The 21,011-nt window shown below is 37.7% G+C and overlaps 3 protein-coding genes across 5 annotated transcripts in view; 2 read left to right on the forward strand and 1 right to left on the reverse strand.

The window, feature by feature from the left end:
* mxd4 (MAX dimerization protein 4) overlaps nt 1-21,011 on the reverse strand; it is a 48,761-nt gene that overhangs the window by 13,192 nt on the left and 14,558 nt on the right. The window lies entirely within an intron of this gene.
* LOC311073771 (uncharacterized protein) lies at nt 1,111-12,962 on the forward strand. 2 transcript variants are annotated; one of them, XM_084099717.1, is made up of 4 exons: nt 1,111-1,392; nt 3,169-3,360; nt 3,585-5,898; nt 11,555-12,962. In XM_084099717.1, exons 3-4 carry the CDS (start codon nt 5,627-5,629, stop codon nt 11,655-11,657), a joined length of 375 nt encoding a protein of 124 aa, XP_083955843.1. In that variant the 5' UTR covers nt 1,111-1,392; nt 3,169-3,360; nt 3,585-5,626; the 3' UTR covers nt 11,658-12,962. The 2 variants fall into 2 exon arrangements, with proteins under 2 accessions (XP_083955843.1, XP_083955842.1); XM_084099716.1 differs by having other exon boundaries at nt 3,169-5,898.
* LOC311073746 (uncharacterized protein) lies at nt 5,918-11,561 on the forward strand. Its single transcript, XM_084099686.1, has 2 exons — nt 5,918-9,410; nt 9,455-11,561. The coding sequence occupies exons 1-2, from the start codon at nt 8,227-8,229 to the stop codon at nt 9,471-9,473; spliced, it is 1,203 nt and encodes a 400-aa protein (XP_083955812.1). The 5' UTR covers nt 5,918-8,226; the 3' UTR covers nt 9,474-11,561.

Consider the following 21,011-nt stretch of genomic DNA (forward strand, 5'->3'; position numbering starts at 1 on the left):
TTGTTTACATAAACATTAAAATAATACCATTAAAAATGAACATTTTTAAAGTGTCTTGCATGTTATATACTGACATGTACAAGTTAAAATAAAGGTTTGACAAAAAAGGTTTTATAAAAAGATAAACCTCACATATTTCAGACTTTAAATATTTTTTTATAAAAAGAATGAGTCAAAAAAGATAAATTACTGACATTTACAATGCACTTTAGCTTATCTTTTATTATTAATAGTAAAATTCGGTCCGATCTTCCCGTGGCGTCTGTCGTTGCTGCAACCATGCCCTGCGGTCTCCACAACGACAAAGAAGTTTTAGTAGCTAATGGATTTCCACCATCGAAAAACGCTTGCTGTAGCTCTGCCACAAGATTTATTTACGGAGAAGAGAAAAACACCCGTAGTGTTTGGGTGCACCCCCATCCTTCCTGTTGACTGAGCTTTCAGACAGCGGCTGGAAAACAGCACTTACAAACATTTACAAACGCGCCTACATTTGAACGAACTTGAGCGCGCAAAAGACGCGATTATGTGAACGGCCTCTTGGCGAGCGACCTCCAATCAGGCCGCGAGCGACGTGTTGGAGACCCCTGCACTAGAGCTCCGCTTTGTAGGCTACGACTCGATACTTTTTTGCTACTTTGTAATAACTTTCTGCGGCCAGCGTTTCTGGAAATAAACGAGGGTAAAACCTTTTTAAGACCTGACTAAATTAAATTTAAGACCGCGGATGAAAATCGGGCCGTTTTTAAGACGTTTTAAGGCCTTAAATTTAAAGTTCCGAATTTTAGACTTTTTAAGACTTTTTAAGACCCCGCGGGAACCCTGTCTAATGGTCACATGTCTTAGAATACTGTGATGGAAAAAAATTATGAAAAGAGCTTTGAAATGATATGCTAAATTGATGAACATGCTGTTTGCCTCTGGCCCAAGTCAATTTGCATTTAGACTTCTTGTTCTCAATGAGTTTTATTCAAGCAACTGGTATCACTCAAGCAGCTGCTAAAACTGGGTCCAGACTCTTTTGCAATTATACTGGTGTATTGATTAGAACAATCTCTCAACAGCACTTAAAGAAAGCCTGGGGAGTAAACTAAAAAATATAGTGTGCCTGCTAACGTGACTTGCGCTCACTTTCTCCCTCCCATCTTTCCTCTGCCGTGTCATCTTCTCTTCCCCCACCCTCACAATTCTCATCTCTGGATGTGAATACCGCAACGGATACCTTATGCTCCACTCTAACCTCTTCTCTAGACAATATCTGCCCTCTCTCCTCCAGGCCAGCACGCGCTACTCCCTCCAACCCCTGGTTATCTGAGGTTCTCCGTGAACACCGGACCGAACTCAGGGCAGCGGAGAGGAAATGGCGCAAATCAAAAGACACATCTGACCTGAGTATGTATAAATCTCTCCTCTCTTCCTTTTCTATTGATGTTCATGCTGCAAAATCTTCATACTTCCACAACAAGATCAACAGCTCCTCCAACACACGATCACTCTTCAAGACATTCAACTCTCTCCTCTGTCCACCTCCACCACCACCCACCTCCTCTTTAACTGCTGACGATTTTGCAAACTTCTTCACCAACAAAACAACATCTATCAGCAGTCAGTTCTCAGCTCCACACACACAGGAGCCCAGACCGACCCCTTCCACAGCCAATCACCCTCTCTCCTCCTTCTCTCCACTAGGCATGTGCCGGTATCACATTTTCATGCTGCGATTAATTGAGTGATCTTTTATCACGGTATACGGTATTATCACAATATTTTAATTGCACATGAGAAACAGATGGATTGGGGGGGATGTAAAAAAATAAATAAAACTTGCATCACAAGGTGTAATTGTGATTGTCAAAACATTTGGTAACTAAACTGAATTTTATTAAGTTTAGTGACAACATGTTACAATGATTACGTGGTACAATGACTGGTAGGCTATTGTTTGTATTGCTTAACACAAATTTAATGATTTCAATTCAATACTTGGGATTTGATTTAAATCTTGATTCAATATTGACTAATTTTGGATAAATATTAGGAAGGCTACAGTAGATAGCCCACATGTTTTTTTGTTTTTTTTTCATGAAAAAAAAAACTCACATAATGCTATGTAACCATATAGAGCCCTATCAGCTGGTATTATTAAAGGTTACAAATAACTAATTAAATCAAATATAATGTGGTTTTCATTATAATAACAATTATGTAATGACACAAGTAAAAATATAGTAAAAAAGTGCAGTGCACATATTCAGCAAAATACTCCTCTTTATCTATTTGTTTTAGTCATCTAACATGCTGCTGGTCATTAAATGGTTTAAATGTAACGTTCTGTGACACAATTGTTTTCCTGTTTCATATCAAAAGTAACCTGCTCTGTCTTGTTTGACGGTCTTCGTGTCCTCTTTGCTCCGCGATTTTTCTCCGCGTGAGAAAACGGATGTGTGGCGTGAGCGTGTGAAGAGTCTCGCGCTGAATGCGTCGAGTTGGCAGCTCTGCTTTTAGAAGCGGGATGGATCCGGATAGATCGGCGGCGGCGTTCCTCCTTCCACCATGCTGCTTCTCCATGTGAGGACTGTTTACATTAGACTAGAAGTGCGCACCGGCCGCATGCTTATACATGTGGCGATTGTTTACATCAGAGTGCGCACATGTTTCGCGCAGCATATACGCAGTGTTTGTTTAAGCGGTTGATGGAAAATAAGCTATAATGCGCGTTCTAAAAATCTAAATTCGGATCTATTATTTTTCACGGTATTTTGAAGTGCCCGCGATAACAATATCGTGCATATTCATTACCGCGATTTATCGCATTACCGAATACCGGCACATGTCTACTCTCCACTAACCGAGGAAGAAGTATCTACACTTCTCCTCTCCAGTCATCCTACCACCTGCCCTCTAGACCCCATCCCCTCACACCTTCTACAAGCCATCTCTCCCACACTTCTACCAGCACTCACACACATCATCAACTCATCCCTCCATACTGGCACTTTCCCTACAGCATTCAAGCAGGCTCGGGTTACTCCACTGCTTAAAAAACCAACACTTAACACATCATTTGTAGAGAATTACAGACCTATCTCTCTCCTACCATTCATTGCGAAAACACTTGAAAGAGCTGTTTTCAACCAAGTAACATCCTTCTTGTCTCTAAACAACCAGCTGGATGTCAACCAATCTGGCTTCAAGAAAGGGCCTTCTACTGAGACTGCATTACTGTCGGTCACAGAAGCCATACGGATCGCAAAGCTGCTTCCAAATCTTCAGTCCTCATTCTCCTGGATCTGTCTGCTGCCTTCGACACTGTGAATCATCAGATCCTTATGTCCAGCCTCTCATCACTGGGCATCACAGGTACTCCTCTCCACTGGTTCTCACAGGTAGGTCCTTCAGGGTCGCATGGAGAGGCGAGGTATCCAGAGCACATCAACTGACCACAGGGGTTCCCCAGGGTTCAGTTCTTGGACCCTTGCTCTTCTCCATCTACACTACATCACTGGGACACATCATACAGGCACATGGTTTCTCCTACCACTGCTATGCTGATGACACACAGCTCTTCCTCTCATTTCAACCAGATGATCCCACAGTAGCTGCACGGATCTCAACTTCTCGTCCAGGCCCTGGTCATTACTAGGCTTGACTACTGCAATGCTCTTCTGGCTGGACTTCCATCATGTGCAACTAAACCTCTACAGATGATCTAGAATGCTGCAGCTCGTCTTGTCTTCAACGAGCCCAAAAGGGCCCACGTCACTCCTCTGTTCACCTCTCTGCACTGGCTACCTCTCGCTGCTCGCATCAAGTTCAAGGCATTGACGCTTGCTTACAGATCTATCTCAGGCTCAGCTCCCTCCTACTTTCACTCACTCCTACGAGTCTACATCCCTACCAGAAGCCTACGATCGGTCAAAGAGCGACGTCTCGTGGTTCCAACACAGAGAGCCACAAAATCACTTTCCAGAACATTCTCATTCACAGTTCCATGCTGGTGGAATGATCTCCCCACCCTCATCCGGAATGCAGAATCCCTGACAACATTCAAAAGACAGCTGAAAGCTCATCTCTTCCGTGAGCACTTAACCTCATAAAAAAACAAAATAAAAAAAACTTTCCCTTTAAAACCTCACTTATCGGGCTTATGCTACTCTGAATGCCTGAACTTTGTATTTTGAGCACTTCTTTTGTTGCTTTTGCCTCTTCTTGATGACTCGCTTAATTTAGTCCTAATTTGTAAGTCGCTTTGGATAAAAGCGTCTGCTAAATGACTAAATGTAAATGCTAACACAGAGGCTATTTGAAATAGGCCAGGAGTCACATTATAATGACTCTGTGAATGATTACCATGAGCTAAACTAACAGGACACTGTATCTTGAGCTTCTCTTTCTATTCCTGCACTGTTCGTTTTTCACAGCAACAGTGCACATGTATAATTTCACTGCATAATGGTGAGACCCTGCATGCAAATAAATGTACCTAACTGAAATTTCCAAAAAGGTTTCAACTCCTGAAAACCTGATCTCACTGAGTGTAGTGCAGTGATCTGATTTCTGGGTCAAACAGCACACGTTAAGTCAGTTTTATTCATATAGCACCATTCACAATGCATAATGTTCCAAAGCAGCTTTACAGAACATGGAGGTTTAAACCCCCAGTGAAGAAAGTGTAATTTGACTGTAGCAATGAAAAATGTGATGTTAGGTAGGATAAGGAATAAATAGTATTATATATTTGTAATAATTTATATTACAATAAAGTATCTTTTTTTGTTATTATTTTTGTAATATTATTTACAATTCTTGAATATTTTGTCACAACTTAAATGTCATTGTGTGCAATCCAACAGTAAATTTGTAAAATAGACTATTTTTATTAGTATTGCTAAAACTGGGCATAAATGCTTTGCTTTTGGTGTATCAGTCTTTAGAACTTACAATTGTGGCTTTTACAATGTTCCCTCAGCATTCACCACAAACAACCCTCCACCTTTCCTGTCTTTGACACTGTAAACTGTAGCATATGTGAGCTGTATTTCAGTGTTCAAAGATCAGCCTTGTTTTTCTAACTGCCTCCCAGCCATGCACGATTACATGTGCGTGAAAATTTGTGGTCATTCAGGTCATTGTTGAATGTGAAGGGTTACAAATTTAAGAATCTATTTCAAATATGCTTCTGTACATAACATCATGGTAAAGAATCTTTTAAGGTTAAGATCTCAGCAAAGTTGCAATTTCTGTTCTCTCCTTATTGTCAGACTGATGGAATTAGCACACAAATGATTCACTGAGAATCTCACCTTTTGTTCTGCAAATGGCTTTCGGACCCAAATGGCTCTTGGAGCCTTATGCTGATTGAATTAGGATTGGCCAGACCCTCACAGTCTAGGGTGTTACCTTAACCTGTATACTTAATTTGCATGCTTTGTTCAGAGTCTCCACCTCTATGTAATCCCTCCCCCTTGGAATGTATATAACTACAATGCATACTGTATTAGAGTTAGATCATGTTGGAAGTACTACAGCAACGTACAGCGGAGTTCTCAATAAAGAATAACTTCCGTTGAACGTGATCCCAACTGTCTCCTGGTCTCTGCTTCGATGAAAGAAAACTTTACAACAGATGGTGCCTTGTGACCCAGATGTAGAAAAAGGAAACTCAAAGAACTTCAAGCTCAAAGAACTGAATCTTGAAACTTCAAGCTCAACAAAAGATCTGACAAAGATTGCCAGACTGAATCTTTCCAGCTTCCTCCAGATTGAAAACTTCAAGCTCCAAAAAGATCTCAATGCCCGACTGAGTTCCAGACTGAATCTTGAAACTTCAAGCTCAAAGATCTCAACAAAGCTGACTGAGTTCCAGACGAAATTTTTTCCTGTACAACCAACGATTCGGTGAGTTTCACTCCATTCAAAGAACCAATGCAGACCAGTACAAATGTGTTTTTCCTCTGCGCCGTTCAGAGAAGTAGTTAACAAACAGCTGTAGAGTTTGGTTAACCCTCTGGGGTCTGGGCTGTTTTTGGGGCCCTTGAGATGTTCTGACATGCCCTGACATTTGTGCTTTTTTCAGTTGCTTATAAACATTAATGGCAAAGGTGTAAATTCACTCTATATAGCACAAACAGGGCTACCATAATATGTGAGCCACGTGTATGTACATGTTTTCATTTTTGAGAGAATAATGTTTATGCATGGTTATTGAAAAAACTAAAAACTAAAGTTTCTGAAATAAGGCCACAAAACACATAGTAAATATGTGTCAATAAGACTTTTGACAAAACAAAACTTTTCGTCGCCTAGTGTTTTTTCTTCAAAATGATGTGAAAATCATCCTGCCTAATCATTCACATAAAACGATACATTGATTTAAGTTTTGTGAAACACTTCTAGTTTGGAAAGCCAATATGCGGATGGGGCGTAAACGATCATGCATATTTAGTAGTTCACACCTGATGTGCTGAAGGGCCGCTGTGCCTTGGTGAAACGGTGTTTGTACGTGAAGAGCTCTTTTCCAAAACGACATAAACCTAAAAAGCTGCCTCAAAGATCCACCAAAAGTAATGATTGTGAATATGTAAAATATTGCAATAAGACATTTTAATTGTTTCTTAACTTCTGGCAAAGATGAAGTTGACGATAGGCTATTGACTCGCGATCTTCGCAGTAGGCTAGTGAACGCACCGGAGAAATGCACATTTATTAGGCTACATAGTTTTTTGTTTTGGATGGTTTTGTTTAGATCCAGCTTTCTGTAAATATATTTCACATTTTTTAGACATGTGAGGCGAGTAGGCTACGGTCTGGTTAATGATGATCTCCAGTTCAAGCACCTTATGTTGTGATTTCTAGCCTATATTTACTTTTTACGTATTAAATCCAGGAAATTTGTTAATGAAAAAATTATTAAAATTAAGATACAATTAATACAAAACGAAATTCGTTTTAAAGAAAGGATTTGTACTTTCTGTTTTGAGGTCTCTGTGAAAGTTTGAAAGTCTTTTAGTGTTGCTTTCAGAGTGCTCGCGTCCATAATGGAGAACTGTCACGTAATATTGTTTTTTCCTCATAAATGCGAACACGAAAAATAAAAGACAAAAGACTTTTAAGTAAAACTTACTCCGAAATTGTGTCCTCGGCGGAATTCGCTCTTCAAAATGCTGCCGTTCGTCGTCTCAGTTACAATCTTCCTCTGAGGAAAAGGTGCATTCTTCCTCGCTGTCCAGAATCATCTGAAGGGCGTCTTTACCGGAGAAGCGTGCCATACTCAAAACGCGATGAACTATCAGTAAGTCTGATGAAGAAACTGTGTTTTTATGGCATTGATCGGGGGGCGTATGCGATGCATACTAGATCACCTAAACTATTTACCATGTGAATAGCGCCGGGGGCGGGGCGGCCGCAGCTTATTATAAAGATAATGAGGCAGAAGGAAAAACGGTACCTCTCCTTGCTTTCAAACGGATTACATGAGTTGAAAACATTTGTTTTTTATATAAATTACTTCATTTAAAAGAAGAGATTTCAAGCTTCATAAAGACATATCTCACGTGTCTGTGTGAGAAGTATTCGCTGAGTTACAGTTCATTTTCAGACGCGTTTCAGAATGGACTTAACTGACAGAGAGAAGGCAGAACTCGCTTCGTGTTTATTTTTCTTTATTTGGCGAAAAGCACCACTTTGTTTTTATTGTGAGTATACACAAAAATAATACACATTTAACAGAATCGATTGATGTACGAAACTCCTATGAAAAATCAAAGTCAACAGAATATTTATGAGTTTCTTTTACACTGATAAAAAAAAAGCGAGCTGGTATCGCCGGCGATACCGCCGACTCCAGGGGGTTAACTAAAGATGAGCCTCTAAAAAAGTTTTTCTTTTAGAGATGAAATTTATCCTCTGTTGTTGGCAGGGAAGATTAACAGTTACATGTTAATATTGTGTGTATGCTCTTGCTAGAGAAGACCTATCTGTAAGCTAGAGAAAGTTAGCATCAAGTGCTAATAGTTGGTATCCTTTGCTGTAGGCAGAGAAGAATTAGCTTTACGTGCTAGTTATGTCTGTTGATCCTCTGTTCTTGTCGGCAGGGAAGTTAAGTGTGGTAATTTGGAAAGTTAACAATAGTTAAGCTGTGTTAACAAGATTGTACCCTCTGTTTGTAAGACAGTAGAGAGAAGTTTTAGTGTTTTGTGATTGTGAAGTAACAAAGGAACTCACAAAATGGTTAGAAGGAATGCAAGACTATTTCCCACAACTGAAAAAGCTGGACGAGCTACACCGTTATGGACAGACAATGAGTTTAAGTCTTTGTTATCAGAGCACATGGACACAATAGTGACTGAGCAAGTCAGATTGAATTTAACAAGGAAATTTGACATTGATGCAGACAAAGTATGGTCAATTGAAGATTGCAAGAAAGTGTTGGGTGCATGTATCAGGAAGAAAAATGTGAAAGGCATTATCTGTTGTCACAGAGAATTTAGCTTATCCATTGCACAAGAACAAGCTCAGTGTATTGCTAAGTTAAACGATCAGAACAAACAGTTGCAGACTCACATGTCCTGTCTCAAGACAAAGGTGGGCCATAACAAAGCCTCAACCAAATGTGATTTAGAAGACCAACAGTCAGATGAAAGCTATCCTGATTTACAGTCTTTTGATAGAATAGAGGACAATGTCAATGCAGATGTAAATGCAGTTGAAGTGTGTGGAGCTAGACAAAAGCCTCAGGGAAAAGGTGTTGATACAGTTCCATTTGCAACCCCCATACTTCAGGTACAAGCAGTCAAAACACCTTTAGGTCCTAAAGACATAGAGAGACTTGCTGAAAGTTTGCCATCAGTTCAAAGAAATTTTTCTGAGTTTAGAAGAGAGTTGTCCAAAAAGATGCGGCTCTATGAAATGTCTCTATCTGAAATCACCCAGCTAATATCACAGATCTTGACTGAGTCGGAATTCAATGATTTTGAAAGTGCTGTAAGCAATTCCGAACTGCAACATGTCAGTAAAGGTGATTTGAGAGATGGAGTTTTGAAAATCCTAAAGAATATCTTAGGACCCAAAATCGATTGGTCGAAAATGACCAATTGTGTACAGAAGAAGGGTGAAACTGTTTGTGAGTACACAGAAAGATTTTGCCAGACCGCTGCCGCTTACAGCGGAATTGCTGACACGCCAGAGAAGGTGTTAGGTGATAATGGCCCTTTGGTTCGCACATGGTTTCATTGTCTTTTGCCAGAACACAGAAAGGCGTTGCCTTACTTAAACATCACATGGTGTACAAGAACCCTGCAAGACAACTTGGACAGTTTAGTTACTTGGGAAAGAGACTCTGATGTCAAAGAGAGAGTAAGAATTGCAGCAGTTTCTGTTATGGTCAACTCAGAGAAGAAAAAGAAACGCAAATGTCCTAGAGAAGCCAGTTGTTCTTACTGTGGCAAGCACGGACATTTTGGAAAAGAATGTAGAAAAAACAAAAATAACTTAAGACAAGTTAACAATGTTATGCAGCTTTTACTACATTTGTTTGCTACTTTGAAGCAACCCCTCCCCTCGTCATTGGACTCGTGGGTAAGCTTTTTGAGGTGTTAACCATTTGGGCTGTGATTGCTTAATCTCCACAGTAACTTACAACAAAGATGAAAGACTTATTGACTGTCACAGCCTTTGTTTGGGGGACATTCAGTATACTCACAGCCTTAAATGTTATACTGCAGAACATTACAATCAGACACCATCCTCTGTTAATGATGTTTATTAGGACTGATGTTTCACTGGAGAATGGAAATGTGCCAATTTTCTCACACATTCTACAGTGTGCACACAACAGGGACAGAATAGGACACATAGACCAGTGCGGAGCCCATGGAAGAACCGAAGTGCAACAGGCCTCGGGGGTCAGCCATATGGTGAAGATTTCCTCATCCCCCACTTATCCCCACCTCAGGGCTCTACAGTGCGCCCATTTCACTCGCACATGCGAGTAAATATTTCGGCGTGCGAACGTGAAAAAATATTTGGGCGCACTCGTGCGAGTGACACAGCATTTTTCTATAGAAACAGCTGCAAATACATCATACCCATTCAGCTGACATAAAAAAACACTTTCAATAAACTAAACAAATCCTATCCAATGATGAAATGTTTTCTGTGTTGACAAATCTTGTGCGATGTCCTAAAACTGCCGGGATAATCACACAACGTCTGCTAATGATACGTCCGATTCGCGAACTAATGACTCCTTTAAACTGATTCACTATAATGAATGGTTAAAACAACTGATCTGTCCAACACTGAATCGGTTCGGTGTATAACAAAATCGGTAACACTTTACAATAAGGTTCCATTTATTAAACTCTAGTTAGATCAGTTAACATTAACTATTAATAAACTGCACTTCTACAGCATTTATTAATCTTTATTAATGTTAATTTCACCATTTAGTAGCCTACATTATTTAAATGAAAAGTTGTATTTGTTAACATTAGTTAGCTTAATGCACTGTGTGAAGTAACATTAAAAATACAGGGTTAGGGTTGACTAAGATTAACAAAGATTAATAAATACAGTAACAAATGTATTGCTCGTGGTTCATGTTAGTTAGCCTAATACATTCATTCACTAATGTAAACAAACCAAACCACATTTAACATCTCTTAAAATGAGAATTTTGTTTGTTACCTCAATAAATTTAGGGTCATTCCTATTTTATTTGTGTACATTTTAATCATTAACATTAAAACACTCTTTTTACGACTAAAATTACAGTAAAGGGTAAAAAAAAACCTGAATTCCCAAAAATTTAAACGGAAAAAACGGAATTTGCAAAAATTAAAACGGAAAAAACGGAATTTGGGAATAAATTAAACGGAATTTGGGAAAAAATAAAACGGATTTTATAGGGCCCTACTAATTCGGATCAGCACAGAGGGGCCCTCCCTGGAACTGTTTGATCCTACAAAATGTGCTGAAAATTGGCTGTCTGCTGGAAAGAGGTCAAGGCGACCAGGCTACAAAGCTTGGCCAAGTGACTCAGACATGATCTTCATTTCAGATAAAATGTGAAACATACATAGTTGTTGTGAAACGACAATGAAATGTGAAACATACATACAAACATACATGTATGTATCATCTACATACAATGATAAATGAAATCTACATGACGATAAAGTAGAATTAAATGAAAATCTTTTGTTTGAAAGTTTTGGTCTGATGTTCTTAACCTTACAATGAGCATTGTAAATGTAATTGTTGAATAATTCTAATAATAAAACTATAATGATAAACTTATACAACAAAAATGACTGTGCCCCCAAATATTTGTCTGTGCTCCTAAATTTTTTTATTTAGGCGCACCAGTGCTCCTTGTTCAAAAAGTAAGTGTAGAGCCCTGCACCTCACTGGTCCATAGGTGTCAAATAAATTAAGAAATAGGGAAAGAATGAAACAACAAAAGCAGACTCTGAAAACGATACAACCCGTATTTAAACAAATACTGCTACAACCCTAGTGTTTGCTCTGTCGTCTCTTGTTTTCTGTCTTACAGTGTGCAGATAAAACTTGATGGCTTTTCCGAGATCCATATGCAACGACCGTCTCATCTGCGTATGAAGCCCCAACCTCAAGAAGACAACCAGACCCACTGCTGAACGAACTATCACAAAAGAAAATGAAAAATACACAACGCAGAGAATTCACGGACCCTAAATTGCATGTTTTGTTTCTGTGTCAGCATGCAATTACAGAATCTATTTCAAATAAGCTTCTGTACATAACATCATGGTAAAGAATCTTTTAAGGTTAAGATCTCAGCAAAGTTGCAATTTCTGTTCTCTCCTTATTGTCAGACTGATGGGATTAGCACATGAATGATTCACTGAGAATCTCACCTTTTGTTCTGCAAATGGCTTTCGGACCCAAATGGCTCTTGGAGCCTTATGCTGATTGAATTAGGATTGGCCAGACCCTCACAGTCTAGGGTGTTACCTTAACCTGTATACTTAATTTGCATGCTTTGTTCAGAGTCTCCACCTCTATGTAATCCCTCCCCCTTGGAATGTATATAACTACAATGCATACTGTATTAAAGTTAGATCATGTTGGAAGTACTACAGCAACGTACAGCGGAGTTCTCAATAAAGAATAACTTCCGTTGAACGCAATCCCAACTGTCTCCTGGTCTCTTTTACATGACTGAAAATAGACAAATATAATGCAATTCCAAGTACTGTACGAAAAAATGACACAGGAATGCTGGGTGACACATGAAGTACAGACACAGCATGAATTCCATTTCAAATGCCTACAGTAAAGTTGCAGGTTCAGGCATATCTTCAGTGAACTGGATTACTGTGTCAACACAGATCTTCGCTGACCATTCCAACAGAGATTACTCTTTAAATGTAGACTACTGACTAGTGAAGGGCCACCATCCACCATCCAACTATTTATTTTAAAAGATTGATTAGTTTATTTAGATTTATTTGTAATTTTTGTTTTGACTTTGACATTTTTAGTGACAATGCTGTGGTTCTCAAAAAAAAAAAAAAAAAAACATTAAACCACCATTGTTGTAACAAGGTTTTTTTTAAAATAAATGCAGGGAGTATTGCATGGCGTATTATCTTATGCTATTTTTTTTTTTTTTTTTTCAATTACACTAAGGATCAGATTTACTAACAGCTTGCACCAGCGCAAACCCTCTTTTGTCATGATTTACTTAAGACAATCAGTAATATATGCATTTGTAGAAGTTTCCCATCTGCGAAATTTATGAGAGAATTTAATTATTAATTATTATTCTTATCATGTAAGGTGGTTTACTAAGGTTTGCACTAGTCAATTTACTGGTATTTGCGCCATTTAACGTCCAAAAAAAGCATGTCTTAAACCAGCTGCTCTTGATAGATTGCGTTGGTCATTATCAAAATGATCCGGCTGTGTGTGTTCTTTAATTTGCGCATTGTCAGTAGCTTAGATCAATATATATATATATATATATATATATATATATATATATATATATATATATATATATATATATATTTTTTTTTTTTTGTTTTTTTTGTTTATGCATTGTTTAATGTTTTCGACTAAAATAAAACTTTAACATATATTGTAAGCTTGTTGTGTATATTGCCTAATCGTAAGCTTGTTCAGAAATGGTGACAAACGTCTTTTTCGTTAAACATCATTTATGAGCCCAAATATTCGAATGCAATATTTTTGAAAAATGCCCATCCTTAGTTCCCCACGGGTGAATGCCCCTTTAAAGCTGCGATGGAGTCCAGACCGTCTTGCCGTCAGCTATGCGAGACTAGCTTCTGTCACCTCATGAACGGATCCAATATACTGACAGTCATCTGATTTTATCTCAGCTGTTTACAGACATATCCGACTGTGTTTATGTAAACCTTTTGTTTATTTGACAGTTTAAGCGCAATAAGACGTGAAATAGAACTTCCGGTGTGTGTCCCCAGAAAAGCACATGTCCAAACAGTGTGCAAGTAAAATCTTTTTAAAGTTTAAACGGGCAAAGCTTTAATACTTTTGTGACGACGAAGAACTACAAAAGTCACGTGATCGTAACCATGTCTAGCAGTATATGCCCAACCCTACCACTACGATGCTAAACATGATGTTAATGTACATCACACTGTACAGTATGTTGGGACGGGGGCATCAAAACTCCGACTGAGATTCTATGATCTCTCAAGGAGGCAGATCGTAAAGACATTTTAATTAGAGATGCTAATGATTATTTGACAACCAATTAATTGTCGATAATAATTTAATCAATAAAACTTGCGTGCTGCTCAAGCGAGCGCGCCAGAGTTATGTTTGGAATTGGGACCATTTTGCGTTAAAAGGCTAGAGTTAGACCTTCATGACTATAAGTTTGTCAGCCAATCAGCAGGAGCAGGATTGGGCACCCCTGATTTATCTCATATAGGATGCATTTGGTTAAAGGGATAGTTCACCCAAAAATAAAAATTCTGTCCTTAATTACTCACCCTCAATTTGTTCCAAAACCACAAGACCTTTGTTCATCTTCGAAACACAAATTAAGATATTTTTGATAAAATCCTATGGCTCAGGGGGACTCCATTGACGGCTGTTTAATTAACACTTTGAAGGCCCAAAAAGGTAGGAAAGACAGTTAATATAGTCCATGTGACTACAGTGGTTCAACCTTAATTGCGGTTCAACGGGAATACTTTTTGTGTCATTTTGTGCAGATATAATTTGTAATATTATGTTTATATTGTATATATATATGATTAATCTCATATGGGATGTGTTTCGTTGAGTTAAATAACCCGGTAGCAAAGCTTTACCAGTGTTCATTCAGTGCGTAGCTCAAACAGCAATGCACATCTAATAATAACTATGATTGGGACTGTCATCTTACATAACATTATAATGAGAACACTGTTTTAATAAATTGTTGTGAATTCATTGGGTTTAGTTGCCGTGTTTCAGCATGTTGCTCCAGGAAGTGCGCGTCCACAATAGGAGTTACACATTCTGACTAGCACACATCTGAGGCAGCATTGGTGACACGTTGTAGGCTATTAGTCATTATAGTTGATTATTAAATCAATTTAAAAGTAATTAACCCCCTGAGGTCGGCGGTATCGCCGGCGATACCAGCTCGCTTTTTTTTTATCAGTGTAAAAGAAACTCATAAATACTCTGTTGACTTTGATTTTTCATAGGAGTTTCGTACATCAATCGATTCTGTTAAATGTGTATTATTTTTGTGTATACTCACAATAAAAACAAAGTGTGGTGCTTTTCGCCAAATAAAGAAAAATAAACACGAAGCGAGTTCTGCCTTCTCTCTGTCAGTTAAGTCCATTCTGAAACGCGTCTGAAAATGAACTGTAACTCAGCGAATACTTCTCACACAGACACGTGAGATATGTCTTTATGAAGCTTGAAATCTCTTCTTTTAAATGAAGTAATTTATATAAAAAACAAATGTTTTCAACTCATGTAATCCGTTTGAAAGCAAGGAGAGGTACCGTTTTTCCTTCTGCCTCATTATCTCTATAATAAGCTGCGGCCGCCCCGCCCCCGGCGCTATTCACATGGTAAATAGTTAAGGTGATCTAGTATGCATCGCATACGCCCCCCGATCAATGCCATAAAAACACAGTTTCTTCATCAGACTTACTGATAGTTCATCGCGTTTTGAGTATGGCACGCTTCTCCGGTAAAGACGCCCTTCAGATGATTCTGGACAGCGAGGAAGAATGCACCTTTTCCTCAGAGGAAGATTGTAACTCAGACGACGAACGGCAGCATTTTGAAGAGCGAATTGATCCCGCCGAGGACACAATTTCGGAGTAAGTTTTACTTAAAAGTCTTTTGTCTTTTATTTTTCGTGTTCGCATTTATGAGGAAAAAACAATATTACGTGACAGTTCTCCATTATGGACGCAAGCGCTCTGAAAGCAGCACTAAAAGACTTTCAAACTTTCACAGAGACCTCAAAACAGAAAGTACAAATCCTTTCTTTAAAACGAATTTCGTTTTGTATTAATTGTATCTTAATTTTAATAATTTTTTCATTAACAAATTTCCTGGATTTAATACATAAAAAGTAAATATAGGCTAGCAATCACAACATAAGGTGCTTGAACTGGAGATCATCATTAACCAGACCGTAGCCTACTCGCCTCACATGTCTAAAAAATGTGAAATATATTTACAGAAAGCTGGTTCTAAACAAAACCATCCAAAACAAAAAACTATGTAGCCTAATAAATGTGCATTTCTCCGGTGCGTTCACTAGCCTACTGCGAAGATCGCGAGTCAATAGCCTATCGTCAACTTCATCTTTGCCAGAAGTTAATAAACAATTAAAATGTCTTATTGCAATATTTTACATATTCATAATCATTACTTTTGGTGGATCTTTGAGGCAGCTTTTTAGGTTTATGGCGTTTTGGAAAAGAGCTCTTCATGTACAAACACCGTTTCACCAAGGCACAGCGGCCCTTCAGCACATCAGGTGTGAACTACTAAATATGCATGATCGTTTACGCCCCATCCGCATATTGGCTTTCCAAACTAAAAGTGTTTCACAAAACTTAAATCAATGTATCGTTTTATGTGAATGATTAGGCAGGATGATTTTCAGATCATTTTGAAGAAAAAACTCTAGGCGACGACATCCATTAGTCAAAAGTCTTATTGACACATATTTACTATGTGTTTTGTGGCCTTATTTCAGAAACTTTAGTTTTTAGTTTTTTCAATAACCATGCATAAACATTATTCTCTCAAAAATGAAAACATGTACACGTGGCTCACATATTATGGTAGCCCTGTTTGTGCTATATAGAGTGAATTTACACCTTTGCCATTAATATGTTTATAAGCAACTGAAAAAAGCACAAATGTCAGGGCATGTCAGAACATCTCAAGGGCCCCAAAAACAGCCCAGACCCCAGAGGGTTAAAGTAAATTATCAATCACATTAACTCATTTTACAATCCTACTAGCCCTTTATTTAGACTAAAACCCCTTCTCATTCATTTGGTGAGGAACATGGCGTTGGATTTATGCCACGGTGTAATTTTACACTTAGTTCATGATCTAATATTGTGATATCGCACACCCCAACTTAAATTTGAATTCCTCTTTTGGTAGGGTATCATTTCACTGTATAGGCTAATTAAAAGAGACTTCCACTAGTGTTGTCACGATTACTGGAATTTCTAACTTCGATACGATACCTTAAAATATCTATATCCGACACCATGGGGAAAATTGCCATACTGCTATAGACAGTTTTATTATTATCTCATAATTTTTTGATAATTTGGGTAATTTTGTTGCAATAGCTTACACACAGCACAGGGAGGCTTTATTTGAAACTTTACAAAAAAGACAGTTAGACAGTTAGTAATAAACAAAAAAAGCTAATTGCAAACAATATCACAAATAAAATGCAATAGAATAAAAAAACATGAAATAAATATGTTTTTATTTTTTTCAGGTGGGTTTAACAGTAGTATTCGGGTAAGAAATACTAAAGAAATTAAATAAAGTAAAATAAAATAACACTGGATAGTCTTCGTTGTAAAAATGAAATACTGATTAATGCTTACAATTAAAGTTACAAAAGTTATTCAGTAAAGAGCAAAGAGCGACCTTCTCTTTGTCTTTTATTCTCTGATTAACATGACAGCAGCAGGTTTATTAGGCTGCTGTCACTTTAAGAGCTTATGCACAGATCCAATATACTGTTATACAACATGTGTTTTCTTTCTCAACTATTTACATTCCAAAACTGTTCCATTCCAAACCAGTTTATCTGAATATTCACCAAACCAAGCATTTTGACGTAATTTTGTGTGCATTTGACTGTTTAAGCACAATAAGCCAGGGAAACGAACTAAATTTGTTACTTGCGAGATGATTGAGAGGCTTTATGTGGGGGCACCACTTCTTTAGATCAGTGTTGCGCATGATTTTGTTGTGAGCATGAAACATGCGGGAATGAGTAAAATTATGCACAATAACCAAAACCCCGAGCCAAAATTCAGGACCTGTAACACCAATAGGGCTGTCACTTTACATTCGAAAATCGATTGCACAATCGATCGGACCAACCAACACAAGTTTTGAAAACGAAAATAGGGAATCGATTTTAACGGCCTTCTCTCGGAGCGCGTCCAGCTCGTCACGATACGCCCACAGCGAACGCGCGTCACACAGCAACTGCAGGCTCTGACAAACACACATGACAGCAAATTATACTTCTGCATAATGTGTCTCTTTTTACTACAAAAAAGTGAATTCTGCCGGTTTGCAGACAGTCTCATGCATACAGATACAGATTCGGGCTGCGGTCTACAATCGCCTACGTAGGCAAAATTTGTTTGACATTTCTAATCGTAAACACAGCCATGTTGAAGCCTGCAGTAATGTTTTTCATTGATGTTATGGCAGTCCACTCTGCTTATTGTTTTTCGAGAATGTTGCACTCCTGTTTGTCATTGTGCACGAAACTTCACGCCAATAAATCATCAGAAATATTGCTGAATGTGCGCGTCTCAAGCGTCCTGTTTACGTTCGTCCTAATGCCTGTTAGTTGTCCGTAGATTTGCCTATATTTGCCGTTTAAAATGGAAACGTCTTTAGACATGGAAAATCGATTTTACAATCGATTCAATGAACACTTATGTCTCAAAAATCTAATTTTTCACAAAAGTGACAGCCCTAAACACCAATACTTCAACCGGAACAAATGAGACGAGTGAGAGGAGTTGGGGGTGTGTCAAACTGTCAATTCGCTGTCAGAGAGTAGAGATAGAGAGACCGCACAACTGGTATCAGTGTATCAATATTGCAGAAAAGGAGTATTGGAATCATTTCAGATATTTCAGTATCAATAGCCTAAATATTGACATATCACCATTTCTGACAATACTAACTTCCACTGACAATTTGTTGTTAAACTAATGACTTGTGTTCAAATGCTGAACATTTTAGACCATGCCTTTGTACCTCCTCTTATACCTCAAGCTCCTGATGAGTCAGAAGAGTGAAGCAACTGGAGGAGGCAGAAAAACAGGAAAGAGCAACCATGAAATAAGATTGTGGAGGGTGTCTTCTGTCTCTGCTCTCTGTAACAGACAGGGCAAGAATGTGTGTTGTGTCATGAGTACATGTGTCTTCACTCATGACATCAGCACCATAGCATCACTGGAGTTTCCCAAAGTAAGAATTTTATATATATATATATGTTTTATATATATATATATATATATATATATATATATATATATATATATATATATATATATATATATATATATTAATTCTGCAGAATTTGTTCAAAGTTAGAAGTTTGTGTCTTTTTCCACAAATTTTGTATGCATGCATATTGTGTAATATCCAAGGTAAACATTTCTAGTAATTGTGCAGTTAATTCTCATACTGTATTTTCAGAAAATTTTGGAATATGTATCCTCTCCCCAAACTTGTCACTAATAAAACACAATAAAAATTATTCAATGAGAAGGCTTATATTGACTGATTTAGATTTAGTTTTGTTTAGATTTACCTTGTAAATATATTTTTTGCTATTTTATTAAAAAGGTTACAATTACAACAACAATTACAATATTTCAAGTGTAATCTTTCTTTGTAAAAAGTATACATTTTATCATACGTATTTCAAAGTTAAGGATTCATTAGTTTGAATATTGGAACAAACATTATAATAACATCTTAGTTGATAATTCAATATACCTACTTTATAGTAACATCCCATTCTATAACATATGAGCAGAAATTGGTGAACAAAAGCTTATTTGATGTGGCAGTAGTCTTTTTTACAGTAAAATCTTTATAATCTATCCAAAACTAATCAACGAAATCTTGTCTAAACATTCATATTTCGTCTGTAACATATCGTTTTATGATATATTAGCATATAAATGTTAATTTGCAGTTTAATACGTTGCTTATAAAAAGACATTTTATTTCAACACATTTCAGTCGATTTTTACTCATCTCAGTATAGCAATATAGTTTGGTAAAAGCTAAACTAGTAGATGTGTTCATGTAAAAATAACATGTTTACTAATGTAAGTGCGAGTGTGAATGAACGGCACAGATGTGCGCTGTTGTTTACTACAGCTGTAGTAAACAACAGCGCGCATCTGTGCAGTTCATTCACACACAGACACGCGATTCATATTTAAAGGGTTAGTTCACCCAAAAATGAAAATTCTGTCAGTAATTACTCACCCTCATGTTGTTCCAACTGCGTAAGACCTTCGTTCATCTTTGGAACATAAATTAAGATATTTTTGATGAAATCTGAGTGCTGGATCACTTCTCCATAGGCTGCTAGGTGACCGAAACTTGCTGGCCTAGAAAAGTTATTAAAGAGATCGTTAATATAGTCCAGGTGACTACAGTGGCTTAATCTTAAGTATATCAAGCGACGAGAATACTTTTTGTGCGCAAAAACAAACAAAAATAACGACTTTATTACACTATTCATTTCCTTCTCTCTGGGCCTCGTAGTGTTTTTTGCGCTGCGCGTCTGTGTTGCACGTCAACACGCATCACACACATGACCAGCGTCGGCCAATTGTGAGCCTACGTGGTGACGTGCAACACAGACGCGCAGCGCAAAAACACTACGTGAACCAACTAGAGGCCCAGAGAGAAGGAAATGAATAGTGGAATAAAGTCGTTATTTTTGTTTGTTTTTGCGCACAAAAAGTATTCTCGTCGCTTGATATACTTAAGATTGAGCCACTGTAGTCACTTGGACTATATTAACGATCTCTTTAATAACTTTTCTAGGCCAGCAAGTTTCGGTCACCTAGCAGCCTATGGAGAAGTGATCCAGCACTCGGATTTCATCAAAAATATCTTAATTTGTGTTCTGAAGATGAACGAAGGTCTTACGCGGTTGGAACAACATGAGGGTGAGTAATTACTGACAGAATTTTCATTTTTGGGTGAATTAACCCTTTAAACAGTCTTTTTGCGGTTTACAGACACTAGTCTACACCGCAATTAGAACAAAGCACTTAAGAATACACAATCCTCAGCTGGATCCGTTGCTCCTCGAAGTGAAACCAGCACTTCTGAGGTAAATTTCCAAGGATTATTATTATGATAATATTATTCCTCTCAGCGTAGCAAGACGACGTAAAGTACATGAATGTTTATTTTTCTTTATTTGGCAAAAAGCACAACACTTTGTTTTTATTGTGAGTATACACAAAAAATAGACACTTAACAGGATCGAATGATGTACAACACTTATATGTAAGATCAAAATCAACAGTCTCTTTTGCACTAATAAGAAAAAAAGCGAGTTAGTTAATACTATAATATATTTGGGGTTATTCACCTATGAAATTACCCTGATCACATTACCCCTTTCATCAATGGGTGTTAGCTGAATGAAAATGCAAATTCACTCTCCGACAGTAGGTGGCTCTTATGGAACAGCAGCAATA

This window comes from Abramis brama (genome assembly GCF_963993115.1).
Source record: "Abramis brama genome assembly, chromosome: 2".
Lineage (NCBI taxonomy): Eukaryota > Metazoa > Chordata > Actinopteri > Cypriniformes > Leuciscidae > Abramis > Abramis brama.